This window comes from Epinephelus lanceolatus, chromosome 18, assembly GCF_041903045.1.
Source record: "Epinephelus lanceolatus isolate andai-2023 chromosome 18, ASM4190304v1, whole genome shotgun sequence".
NCBI lineage: Eukaryota > Metazoa > Chordata > Actinopteri > Perciformes > Serranidae > Epinephelus > Epinephelus lanceolatus.
The window spans coordinates 34,301,429-34,315,232 of record NC_135751.1 but is presented as its reverse complement, the minus strand read 5'-3'; the positions used below and the strand labels follow the sequence as shown (position 1 = coordinate 34,315,232).

The 13,804-nt window shown below is 41.5% G+C and overlaps 1 protein-coding gene across 1 annotated transcript; it reads right to left on the bottom strand.

The window, feature by feature from the left end:
* Positions 1-8,892: 8,892 nt before the first annotated feature.
* Positions 8,893-12,722, bottom strand: LOC117268705 (amine sulfotransferase-like). The gene is made up of 7 exons (XM_078161056.1): positions 12,713-12,722; positions 12,299-12,448; positions 10,157-10,365; positions 9,962-10,088; positions 9,419-9,513; positions 9,119-9,293; positions 8,893-9,011 (listed from the first exon to the last, which is right to left on the bottom strand). Exons 1-7 carry the CDS (start codon positions 12,720-12,722, stop codon positions 8,893-8,895), a joined length of 885 nt encoding a protein of 294 aa, XP_078017182.1.
* Positions 12,723-13,804: the final 1,082 nt, after the last annotated feature.

Below are 13,804 nucleotides of genomic sequence, written 5' to 3'. Positions count from 1 at the left end.
TTCCATCATATTGGAGAGAGGACATACATCTCTACAGCTGATATCTCCAACACTCTGCAACCCACACCAAAACAATCTAGACTATAAAATAGTACTACAGGTAAGAGGTAAAATATGCATTTTTGATTTGGGGGTGAACTGTCCCTTCATAGGAATAGTTTGACATTTTGGGAAATACTTGCTTTCTGGTTGAGAGAGGAATGGTATCACTCTCACGTCTATACAGCCAGCAGCCAGTTAGCTTAGCTTAGCACAAAGACTGGAAACAAGGAAATGGCTTACCTGGCGCTGTCTGAAAATAAGAACTGTCATGTTTCGGTTACCTTAGTCCATGGAGTCCGCTGTTGCACCACCATGTTTCTACAGTAGTCCAGAACAAACAAACCAAACACTGGCTCTAGATGGGGCCATTTTCTTTTTTTTGCGTCGATCACTGTACTAAGCAGACCCTCTGCGACAGGCAGTATTGGAAAAACACTGATTTTTCTAACATAAAACTGCTTTATTTAGCTATTTTACCAGTTAAAATCAATGGGGAAGAGACCTCTACAAATAATTAAGCTCCCTACGTCTGGATCTTTAGTTATCTGGGCTAGCGGCCCATCTGCGACTAACCAAGCAGCGTTGGAGAAACACTGATTTGTAACGTCAAACTGCTTTATTCAGTCTTTTTACCGGTTTAAATCACCTGGTCCATATGTTTTGTGGTGGGCGAGACCTCTGCAGATAATTCAGTTCCCCATACAAACCACCTAAACAATGAACACTGAAGGAATTCTAACCAGGAGTTCACCTTTGGCACATGGGAGAAGTTTCAGCTGGTTTCAGTCTACAATCCTCACCACTAGATGCTACTAAATCTCACACACTGTTCCTTTAATTAGGGAGTTCAGCAGTGGGATTTGCTGCCACTGGACAGAGCAAAGCTATCTTCCCTTTGTTTCCAGCCTTTATGCTAAGCTAAGCTAACTGGATGTAGCTTTATGTTTAACAGACGGAAAGTGAGTGAGCTTATTTCGCAAAATGTCAAACCTTTCTTTTAACCATGCCTATGCAGAGCATCCGAACTTAGAGGCAGATTTGTATTTATATTGTATGAAAAGCCATAGCCATACAGAGAGACGTCATCACTTCAAAAGGTTTTTCATCCCATCACAAGTCACATGTCATATGACCACACAAAATCAATTTCAGGTCAACATCCTTATTCTTATTAGACCAAACACACACACTGTAGCTGCACCGTGTCACTGATTCCTGTTCCCTAGACATGCATATCACACTGTAACCTCCCATTAGAGCATGTTTCCTTACCAAAAGCTCTTAACAGCACTCCTCAGATGTCTTACTCTGAAATGCACTGTAAAGTTTTAGTCATGTGTTGTGTGGGGCGGCGCTCCACTGTGTATTCTCTTTTATATATGTGTCACAAACAGAGACCAAACACTGGTCACGCTCTCAGATGAGAGACTGAGCTATGACAAATTGCACTTGTTTTTCTTGTTTATTCATTGTGTTGGCCAAAGTATTTACACAGGTAAGTGCCAGTACTGTTAATAGATGTATATGTTGAATCCTCATAGTGAAGTGTGGAGAAAAAATATTTGAAACGGCCCATTGTGTGCGTCAGAAAGGCCTGTTTGTGGACGGTGCTGTGATGTAATCCACCAGTCTGTGGTCAGTAAATGTTAATGTGACTTCACTGGACAACCAGGTTTTCATGGACTTAATAGAGTCGTCAGTCATGAAGCACGAGAGAAGAAGGCCCTCCTTGTTGAGCTGCAAGGGGAGGTTAGGAGGGTGCTGGACCAGGGGGGGGTGAGGGTGCTGGGATGGAGGTGGGGGGGGGGGGGGGGGGGGGTGTATAGTTGTTGTCTTCTCTCTCACATTCCAAAGTTGTAGCCTCATTTCCTGGGTCGGCCACTATTCAGGGAGTCTCCAAGGTTACCGATGATGTCATGGTGGGAGAGAAAGGAGGAGATGAGACAATGCAGCTCTCTGGCAAGGCGACCAGTGGGAGGCGTGTGCGGAGGGTGGTGGGTGGTGGTGGTAGAGTACCAACACTTGCTCAACATTTATGTTCATTCCAACATAACTGGTTTTTTTTTTCCAACATATATTTTGCTGTGTTTTGTGATTTGTGCTACATATCAGAAACTTTAAAGATATTTTATATCAATAGGTGTGATTTTAAATTTTATATGTCTGGCGTGCAGAGAAAAAGCACCTGTGTCTGTCTCTTTGTGTCTGAGCTGGGAGGTGAGGTCAGTTGGAGAAATTAAAAACAACACCGCCCCCTGTTGGCTGCACAACTGAGACCCAAACCCAAATATCATAAATCATTATATCTGTTTTCACCTAAAACCCTTTACTGTTATGCACTGACACTGAATAAAATGCACAATTTTATATGAAATTAAGGAGTTACTTATCAATATCAAATGAATATTTATGACATTTTAAATCAGTGTACATGTACAGAATATAATTTTATAAACGATATAACTATTTATACTGCAGCTACACTATGCATGTCAAATTATGTTTGTGTAAAAACAGTAGACGTAGCCACTGTGCTGCTATATATTATATCTAAGAGTTTTTCTAGTTTATCACAGCTTATATACATACGAGCAAGCAAACCTTCCAATAATATTGCATGCGTTTATAAGAGTGGACCTATGTGTGCACATAGAGTGCCTCAAGTTCCTTTACACTTGTGTCATTTAATACAGTTTAAGTGTTTACATTTTTAATAGTTTGTTTTGTGAGTGTTTATCTTCTTTATTATTGCAGATTTTGTGTTGTGCCAAATAAATTTCAGTATGAAATATGAAAAATCATCGCTCTGAATATGAAATAAAATTGCTTGAAAACTGTCTGATGTTTGTGTCGTCGTGCTTCTGTCAGACCTTTAATGCTCACGTTATATGGACAAATAAGAGACGAAATAAGAGGCAGGACCCCGAACACATCTTTTCAGTCAACTCATTGGTGAGTATATATATGAGTCCTTTGCAGAGGGGACAGAAGTGAGAGAGTGGTAGTCATAGAGTAGTCCTTCTGCTGCATACAATAATATTAAATAGACTAATATTTATCCATTGATTCAGTCTTTTACAGGCACTTCATGACTCCAAGAGGGTCTTCAGAGTTACTGCAGGGAGGCTGCCAAATTATTGTTTGATAATTTTATTAACGTGTTTCTCAAAGTCAAGGATACTTCCTTGGTAGGATGAGTCCTTCCAAGGAAGGATCCTGCAGAGGCAAGGCAGAAGTCCTTCCTATCATTCAATGGACACACATTGGAACAGGCTAACGAGTGTCCCCAGGTGATCGTCATTAACCCTCAGCAGACTGAGGGGGTTTCAGGGTACTGCAGTAATTTTGGCACTCTGATGTTGCTGTACAGTTTGAACAAATGTAAGCTTTTAGGGAGAATATATTTATGGATCATACTTAAAAAAACAAACAGGTAGGCTAAAGTTGTCGGTGAAGATTCTCATCCAGGTCATGGTAATCTATATCGTAGGCAACTGGACTCCAGTATCTGTTCCGTCTTGGATTTAAGTGCATCGATGGTGAAGTGAATCTGTCTCACTCTCTCATTGAGTAGCTGGTTCTGGGCCCTCTGAAGCATAGTTGCAGCCTTGTGTCCTTCCACGATGGAATCCAAGCGTAGGCTGTTAGGGCCTGCATCTCAGGTTGAAATGTAGGTGGTTCCTGTAGTCAGCCAGTTTCCTAGATGTTCTTTCAAATTCCTGTACCAGTTGAAGGGCATTCTTCCCAAATTGAATGGCAACTTGTCGGTGAAGAGTCTCAGTCATCGAGGATGGAGCCGTGGAGGATCCACACGTGCATCCTTTGAATTTCTCTGAAACTATGACTCAGTCCTCCGTGAAACTCGGAAGGATCCTGGACATTGGAACAGTCCTTCGGCGGGGGTCGATGACATAGCGTCCTTCAAATTTGGCCGTTTGAGGATCCTTCCTTGACATTGAGAAACACCTAATGTCTTCACTTCCAGCAAATCATGCGCAGAGAATTGTGGGTACTTTATACCTGCTAAGGATACACGCATTTGCATCTCTTAAAATTCTCTGAATGAAGGACTCTATCGTCAGTAAAATCTGAAGAAACTTTGCAACATTGGAGCAGTCCTTAGGCGGGATTTGATGACGTAGCCTCCTTGAGATTCAGCCATTTTAGGTTCCTTCCTTGACTTTGAGAAACACCCACAGGTCAAGATGGCAGCCTGAGTTTGATGCCTGACAACCTCCATCCGCCCTGTGACGCCCCCTCCATCATCTTAGAGGATGTTCCAGCTGACCTCATCAGGTAGGTGGCTGACATGGGAGGCTCATTGCCTTGATTACACTCGCCTGGGCTTTCAAGCTATAAAAGCTGACCTAAACGTTCCTGACCTACACACTCCATTTGTTCATTTAAGTTAATCTTAGCTTTTTGTGTGGTCAAATTTTGTGGGTGTTGGAAGGGAGCAGCATTTGTCCCCACCTTGTTTGAAATGCAAACCAAATAATGTGAATATAGCCACAGTAGTGTGAAGAAGCCATGCATCCCCTCTGTAGGCTGAAGTGGTCGCTCTCAACAGGAGACCAACCAGTTTGTTGTTTTCACTGAGTGTGGCGGAGCATGTGGGTGAAGACAATGTCTTGGGAGCTTTTCCCTGGTTTCCTGATGGTCGTCAGTTCCTGGTTGTCTTCAGTACCCACCACCAGTATCTGTCCGAAGACTAGGGTTGAGATTAATTAGCTAGTGAGTGTGACCATTTAGTCAGGGCTGGGGAGCTTGAGCTCTGTGGGCGTTCTTTGATTTCACCACTGCAGTTCAGCCCGTGTCGAACCAATCGAGGTTGGGTGCCGCGGATTCGCTGGCCAGTCATTGCGTCGAACCCTCAAACTCCTTGGAGTAAAGTGCAAAAGAGCCATCAAAAACAACCTCGAGGCCGCTGAAAGAGCCTCACGATGGCTGTGGATCCGGAGGGGGGATCCGTGGAGTGGTGGGCCAATTGGACACAAGTCAGGCTGGGTCGCCTGGGCAAGGGTGTCTGAAGATTAAAGACCCGAAACACACCGTGACCTTGGGTTCATCACTGAGGATGTGTCCAAGTAGCACCAGTAGGTGTATTCTAGAACTTGTTGCCCCACAACAAGAGTGGGGTGATCCTTGACTTTGAGAAACACCTAGGGTCAGAGAACAGTGATAGAACCACCAGACCAGTGCTAAACTCCAGATGTGTGGACCATACAGTATGGGTGTCTGATATGGAGGAGCTGTCTAGGAAATCTTCTAAGGGACTGTGATTCCCTTGCATCCTATATTATACTTCACTTCTCCCCCTCCCATCAAAACTAATGTCATATTAGGATACTGCTTTCTTGGCCTCATGTTGCAGCCAGTTTAGACGGACTCTACTGGACGTTTATTTAGGCTCAGGAGATGGTATAGACTAAGTAAAGGGCTCCCTCTAGTGCCTGCAACATAAAATACAAAGATTTTGTGGGCGGTCGGTTAAGATTTTATATTCTAACTGTTTTAAAGCATTTCCCCACAATAAGTAATGATAAAAAAGAGGCAACAACACAAATACATCTATATAAAAACAAACAACAAAATAAATAGTCCAGCAATAATAACAGGTTCCCCATATAGTTTCAGTTTTCATTATGTGATACAACAAACAATAACGATTAAAAAAAAAAATCTAAACGTTAAGAGTAGGGAAGGTAATTTAGTTTTGTCCCCATATTTTCAGGAATGTGTGGCCTTTAGTGGTGTGTCAGTGTGTTGATTTTTTATATAACATAATACAACACATTATAGTAAGAGAGCAGCAATTGCAGATATGACCAAAAATATTGATTCAACAAATAAAAGCCAGCTTTGGAGGAATATTTACAACCAAGTAAAACCTTTTAGACATCTATTTTTGATCCGCAAGACCAAGGCTTTTATTTTGAAACGCCACGCAGGAAGTTATCTGATGCATCGGCGGAACGCGGAAAACTTGAATTCAGTTGACAGGAAGACGACCATACTGCTAGCTGACAGACAAGGTGAGTGAATGACAGTTTTTTATTATTATTTTAGCGACAACCAAGCAGCCCACTGTAAGTTAAAGTTTAAGGAGAAGTTCAGTAACGTTAATGTAGAAGCTTTAGCTGTGACACAATGGGCTGAAAGCTACTGGTTAATCATGCATGATGTGAGCTCATTAAGTCAGTGCCATGCTCATGCTCTTCTCTGTCTCCTTTAACTTTAGCTTATATTGGAGTTATGCTATGTAGCGTGTGAAATAGAGTATGGTGAATGTGCTAGGAAAGGTAGTCAGCACTGTCTCTACCTGGAGCTCGCATAAACGGAGCCTGGGTTTGGTTGAAGGTGGCAGTGCTGTTTGGGCTGAGAAAGCCATGTGTAAGTAAGGTAAAGGAGGTTGTTGGGTTGGTGCGGGGAGCAGTGAGACCTGGCATTAGGGGAGTGTCTCTGGGATGCCAGAGATCACTGTCTAGCCTCCTGGAGGTGTCGTGGGACCAACTAGACTTAACACTGGTGAAAGGAGGTTCCCACCCGATGACCCCCAAAGCCTTGCCATAATAGCTTATCATAGGGCTTAGGAGGTTATTCACTGAGCGCTGATCCTTTTCTAGAGCACAAACTTCTTGTGTGTATTTGAAGTCAAACCCTTCATTCCAAATTATCTTCAAGCATTATAATGTAATGTAATCAATAAGGTCTAAGCATAATTTTTTTTTAGTCAGATAATGTGAACATTTTCTGTGTTTTCTTTTACTTTTCATCAGCTACTTAGAGTAAATTTTGCTGATAATATGTAAATTAGGCTGACCAAATGTCCTCTTTTGCCCGGACATGTCCACTTCTCACGTCCTGTCCGGGGCGTGTTCATAAATTGATGATAATGTCCGGTTTTCCTTGTGTGTGTGTGTGTGTGTGTGTGTGTATTAGAGTGCGCCATGGGCTGCATATTTCTGTCCGAACCCGACAGTCATTCTGTTTTGTTATGTCCAAAACCGAACCGAGCCCGACATTATTTAATGACTAAAGCACTAAGTTTGTGTCACACAGCTGTCATGGTTACAGGCTATTTAACAGGCCGGGCGCGCGCCGTAGGTGCTCAGCGGAGAGGGAGACCACCGTGTTTGAGACGGGAGCGGGTGGCGGGAGGTCCGAGGCTTCCAGCGAGGGGAGAGGGAGAAATATAACAAAACAAGATAAAATAGGAAAAACCTGTCTCCCTCTTTTATTTAATTTTCAGTGTTTAATCAAGGCGGAGGCTGGCGGCTGGAGGTCCGAGGCTTCCAGCGAGGGGAGAGGTAGAAACAAACAGCCAATGTGTGTGTGTGTGTGTGTTCTGTTCAGGTGTTGTCATGTAAATAACAGTCCCCAAGCAATAAACAGGACAGACAATAGGATTTTATTTATTTTTACACTACATTTTCACTGAAAGCTGACCGAATCCGACCCGAGCCCGAATACAATTTATACATTTTTGACCGAACCCGGCCCAACCTGTCGGGTACCGTCGGACTTGGATCGGGTAGCACTCTAGTGTGTGTATGTGTCCCCTATTTATAGGGGCCTATCTGAATTTCTGTCTTTGAGAGATATTATTTTGTAATATAACTGAATTTTCTATCCATACATATAAACTTTAAATATATTAAAATTATAAGGCATCTTTGAGTAAACTGCGAGTATCATTTAAGTAGGCTATGTCGTGGCCGGCCGAGTGTCCTCTTTTTTGGAAATCAAAATATGGTCACCCTAATGTAAATACCTTTACCCAAATGCACTATTAAATGCAGGACTTTTACCTGGTGCTACATCAGGAATGCAAGTTAAATTACCAGTTATTCTCTGTTTTGTCTTCTTTCTTCTTCTGGAAAGAAATTAAAAAAAAACATTTAAAAGGTTTTCCATTCTCCACTGCTACCACACGGTGGCAGTGTAGCACTGGTTGAGTTTTGTGTCGGTTAGAAGCAGCTCTTTTGGTGTCACTTTTCATGCCTCACAAGCTGCTCTAAACAGTGTATAGTGCTTAAAAACACCCCTGTCTAGGTTCTGAGAAGCCATTGGATATACTGCAATGACTTGATAAATCTCAAGTAGTGTTGATTGTTGGTCTTGTACAGGGGGCTGCAGTGGTCTGCAGCTTAGCAAGCGTCTCACCTAGGTGTCATGCCATCCACCAACCCATCAACCTCCCAGTGATAAAGTCAGCTTGTATATTATGTCCCTTTTGAAACCAAGATATAATACATATGAAACGTACAAATGTAACATATCAATGGTTTGCACAAACAGTGCTTAAATATTAGGAGAAAGACTGGATTACAGTCCCTCTCTCTCTCTCACACACACACACACACACACACACACACACACTGCTATAGAGATTGTTTATTGTTTATTAAATGAAACCCCATTAGCTGACGCCTTGGCGACTGCTAGTCTTCCTGGAGTTCATAAAAGACATAAAACATAACAGACATAACGAGTGCACGAGTCATGCTATTAAAATTATACATTCATGTATACCTAACAAAAGTTATACAGTCAAGATAGCAAATTCAGATAAGTATTTTATAGCAAATTAATTTAATTATGGCATCAATGCCAACAGTATACATTTATATTTAATCATTTCATTGGAAAGAGATCTATTGTACTACTTAAGGAAAGATCAACCAACCCTTTTACCAATAATAACGCATAAAGAGATGAGGACATTGTTTTTCAAATGTCAGATGTCTGGTCAGGTAAAAATCAGAGGATCACAGAGGGAATGAATCACTCCTCTTGTATTAAGTGAACTGCTCTTCAGTTAAGGGCTGAGCTGAGCTTTAAGAGGAGCTACTGTTTGATCTCCCAGGTGCAGGTCAGAGGAAAGTCGCTCATCTTCTCCTTGAACACTTTGTCAAAAAGTTCATTCTGAGCCATTGTGAAGACATTCTTCCAGTCACCTGTTATACCTGCTCAGACACAGAGAAAGTCAGAGATGCTTATTTCTCTCCCACCATTTAACGTCTTCTTTGGAAATGTAAAAAAAAATAGAGGAGTCATCAGCATGGAAACAAACCTTTGCGCATGGTTTGCTTTATGTAGCGGTTGGATTCAGTTAAGTCCTTGTAGTTTGCTTTGGGGTCTGTCTTCATGTTTTCGAAGGTGGACATCTCCACAACATGATCAATGGCTTCATCTGTCAAGTCTTTTCCCAGGAAAGCACAAAGCTTCACAACTTCCCCTCTGAGATCCTGCCAATCACATTTGTGTAGGAATATGTTAATATGTGTGCAACATGTGTGTACATGTGTATTTGCTGCATTTCTAAAACAGTGTGCCAAACAGAAGACCCAGTATATAAAAGAAGATTCACAACCTTCAACATGTTCTCATACTGCACGTAATGGATGTCCAGTTGATCTTTTGCTTTGTGATATTCTCGCACATGATCAAACCACGATCCCATGTAAACTGTTGGAGAAAAGATACACGTGTATCAGTGCTGAAAATAAATGCAAAAGATGAGTGAGACCTGTTGGTACTGTATGTGGTTACTGTTTGTTTTCTAACAACCCAGTGACATGTTGGCATTTTAAATCATAGATAAAATACATTTACATGTTATTATGCAGCAGATTCGTTATAACTTTATGTTTCAACAATGCTGTGGTTAATGTACGGTTAGGTTTAGGCACAAAAACCACTTGGTTATGGTTAGGAAAAGATCATGTTTTGGCTTATTATAGCCTACCCAGTTTTGGGGCCTAGTCCTCCGCAGGAAAAGCAGCAAAGTTTTGGTAAAATCCGACCATATTTGTGCCTTTAAAAACACTGGAAACGCTATCATTCTCTCTACCTCCAGATGACAAAATCAGCTTATTTATAAAATGTCACTTCAGAAATGTTGTACTGGACCTACCATTACCATCCAGGAACCGCTGAAAGAAATCCTCAAAGCTGTGAGGTGTTTCCAGCAATACCCAACTGTGGGCAAAGTGATAGAAGGACACCAGGACATCTTTGGGGTTCCTCCAAACATACACAACCTAAAGAAAAATAAGGTATACAGATGGATGCTTGAATCAATGCTTGAGAATGACATATTGTAACTCACCTTGATTTGTTTGTCTTTCACTCCCTTGGGCAACAAGTCAGGAGGGAGATGTGAGCCAAAGATTCGAGGATCTGGTCTTTCTCGGAAAGGGTCATCCACAGTTCTCCCCTCCAGCCGAGGAACTAGTGCCCTGTTGCTGGCATCTCCTGCCCACTCAGGGTGTGCAGCATTAATGACCTGGACCAGGACCTGCTGCATCCATGTAGTGCCTGTAGACTCAAATAAAATAGAGGATGTTGATAATACAAAAGAGGACAGGGCATCCTTGAAAAGTCTTGAAAGGCATTGAATTCATTAATCTAAAAATAAGAATGTCATTTGTCTTGTCTTAAAAATGCTAACTGACACTGTATTTTACAATCCTCATGTCACAGCTCAACTTTCTTAGGTTATATTTTTTATTTCATTCATTCATGGTGTTTCCTCTTTTGCTTTGAATCTCACATCTCCTCTCCTTTCAGATCACTTCACTTCCTGCCCCTGTGAGTTTTCCCTCTCTTTTGATGACTTCACCTGTGTCTTATTGTCAGTCCCGCCCTGATTAGCCTCACCTATATGTCTCATTATCCTTCCCCTCACCAGAGTATTTAGTGTGTCTTGTTTTCTCTCAGTGCCAGTTTGTCTTAGCTCCTTGTGTGTCTAATGTTCCAGCCTTTTGTTTCCCTGCGTCCTTTTCTTTCCTTTTGGAGATCAGCCCATCATCTGCTTGCTTAACGGAAAAAGGTATTTTGACCAGGGGTGCCTAAACTTTTGCATGCCACTGTACATGCTCAAAACCTGCCCATGATTTACATGTAAGCAACTTGGACACAGATTGGGTGTGCACTGTTAACCCGACCTTAAAAACTCAAGTGTTGTTGCATGTTGCATTACATTTAATGCAATTGTACTTCAGCCAAATGTGCCATTTCCACTGGGGGAAGGGGTGAAAAACATATTTGTTAGATGGACTCACTAAATTTGTCTGTAACCGTTCAGCTGCTAAATTCCAGATGAAATAATAGAGCGGTTGATTGATGTAGGTCCGTTATATTTATTTTATTTATTATGCTCCATCTGGATCTGCAGACTGCTCTGGGCTGCCACCTCCTGTCTGTCCATTCGTCCGTCCGTCCGTCCGTCCATCCATACATCCATCCATCCATCCATCCACTTATCTGGGGCAGGGTTGAAGGGGCAAACTCATTTTGGCCGCTTGTATCTGCGACCTCATTCTCTCAGTCACTACCCAGAGCTCATGACCATCGGTGAGGGTTGGGACGTAGATGGACCAGTTAATCAATCTCCCTCTTCACCACAACCTCTTCACTGCAGAAGCTGCATCAAACTGCTGATACCTCCTCTACATATATCATTGACTATATTGTGTTTTACAGATAATATTCTCTTAAAAAGACGCTAGATGACTCTCTTGAAGAGGTGAATGCCTGGTCCTGCCATTATTGAGAGCTGATTTAACCCTTTTTCATGACCGTCAAGGTGAAACTCATGACACTCCTTTTAATACTCTGGACAACCTCCTTTTAATTAACAAAAATACATTAAGGGTGTTTTGGGTAATTGTCTTTTTCTCTTGTTTTCTTGTAGTGCTGACTGCTGTTTTGCCTAGGGGTTATATTTCTATTAATCTACTTATCTTATGTAATTGACCAACTGCCCTTTTTAATGTTTTTTTTTCTTTGTCTTTGCTTTTTAGGCTGAACCTTGACTGAGGAAAGGAGGGTTGAGGCCTGTCTAAGCCAGGGCCTAGCTCCCCAAGCATCCACTCCTTTTGCACGGTTGAGTGTTGTTTGCTGTGTTTCACTTCACTCTTTATTTTTAGTTTCGTGTGTGTAACCTCACTCCCCCTTTTTTTTTGCATTGACTTGAGTGGGTCTTCCCCTTAAATTTCCCTCGGCTTGGTAGACAGCGAATTGGTGAATGGGACCATCTAAAATGGTCCCAGTCCTCACCCTGTGGTCACATAATCTTAACTAAGAATAGTAGATTGAAAATAAAAAAAAATACATCAATTTTCACAAGATTTTAGATTTCATCCAAGTTTATTTGCTATACATAAACAATTTTTTAAAAATATAAATGTAGATACTTTTTCAAAGCATGCATGCTACGTAGTTTCCATTCATTCTTTCAGCCACTGACCTGACTTGGGATATGTGATGAGGAAAATATCAGTAGGACGGGTCTCAACATGCTTCAGAGCATCAATGTCTGTGGGTCGCAATTTGTCCTTGACCAGGAAGTTTGTCTTTTTGTACTTGAACAGGTAAGGGCTCACTAAGTCCAGAGAATCTGTTGACGCTAACATTAGATAAATAAATGAGTGAGTAGATTCAATCAAGTATTCTTAGTTAAGATGAAAAAAAAAAAAAACAACATGTTTACGTTTAAAAATATTTCCTTATGTACACCTCTACAGTCAAGTCAGTTTCATCTATACAACCCAAAATCACTACAACATACAAAAGCCTCTGTCTGTAGACCCTCACAGCAGATAAGGAGAAAACTCCCCAAAAACCAGCTCTACCTGGTGAACACAATAAGAGAAGCACTTACTTGAATCCATGTCTGCGTTCCTGTCCTGTTTCCAATGCTGTAGTGCAATCAGTGACTGACTTAAGACTGACTGAACCAGTTTTGTTTGGGAGGTTATGTTAAAATTACTTCAACAAGACTGATTGATGATGATGATAATGACTAACCATGATAGAACATACAGGCTTCACTGTATAGCAGGTTGGATAAGTAAGACTGCGTAAGCCAGGGCGTAGGTTTCCAGGCACAGGAAAATGAAAGGCTCGCATACACTGGCATTGTGAATGCTTGTCGGTAGCTCTGTCATGAATTGACATTGTATCTGTTTTTTTTTACCCTGTTTTTAAGCCATATCCTGCACTACACTTGTAGTTCCTGGTTGTATGTATTTATATATATATATATATATATATATATATATGTATATGTATATGTTTTAACAAAGTGGATGATTTTATTCATCAGGCGTTCAGATTTTAAGTTTTGTTTCCTAGTGCGGATAGTCACTGAGGACTGCAGAGACTGGGTGAAGATGAAGTCTTACTAGACCACTGGTTCCCAACTGGTCCAGCCACAGGGTCCAGATTTGTCCTTAGTTCAAGGTCCACAAAGTTTAATATATTCAACGTCATACTCGTCGAGCTAGTTTGTTGTCTCTGACAAGTAGCTCTGAAATTGTCTTACTTATTCTACAGCAGGAAACAGCACTTCAAAGTAAAAGGTCTGTGCCAGAAATTCACTGTACATCAAAATAAATTGGGTGTTTTACAAACTTGACACATTCTCACAGTCACTTGCGGTCCATTCAGAATGGACCCATGACCCACCTTTGGACTGCAGCCCACCAGTTGGAAACCACTGCTCTAGACCCCATCCCAACCAAGCTGTTCAAATCCTACTTCCAAAGTCTTTCCCAACCAACAAGCTGCTCTCCTTCTTATGGATTTACATGCAGCATTTGATACAGCCGACCACTATATTTTAATAGACAAACTTAAGAAATGGGTCGTCCTCTCTGAGAGTGTTTTAGCTTGATGTACGGCATATTTAACCGATAGCCATTTTTTTTGTCAGCCTTGGTGCGAATGTAACAGAGACTCATGGTAATGATTG

What these genes read in the sequence shown, in the direction of transcription:
- LOC117268705 (XM_078161056.1), bottom strand. An exon ending in GCGGTTCCTGGATGGTAATG is followed by an intron (nt 9,514 to 9,961) that starts GTAGGTCCAGTA and finishes TTTCTCCAACAG; the next exon opens with TTTACATGGGATCGTGGTTT. An exon ending in AAAGCAAACCATGCGCAAAG is followed by an intron (nt 9,012 to 9,118) that starts GTTTGTTTCCAT and finishes GTGTCTGAGCAG; the next exon opens with GTATAACAGGTGACTGGAAG.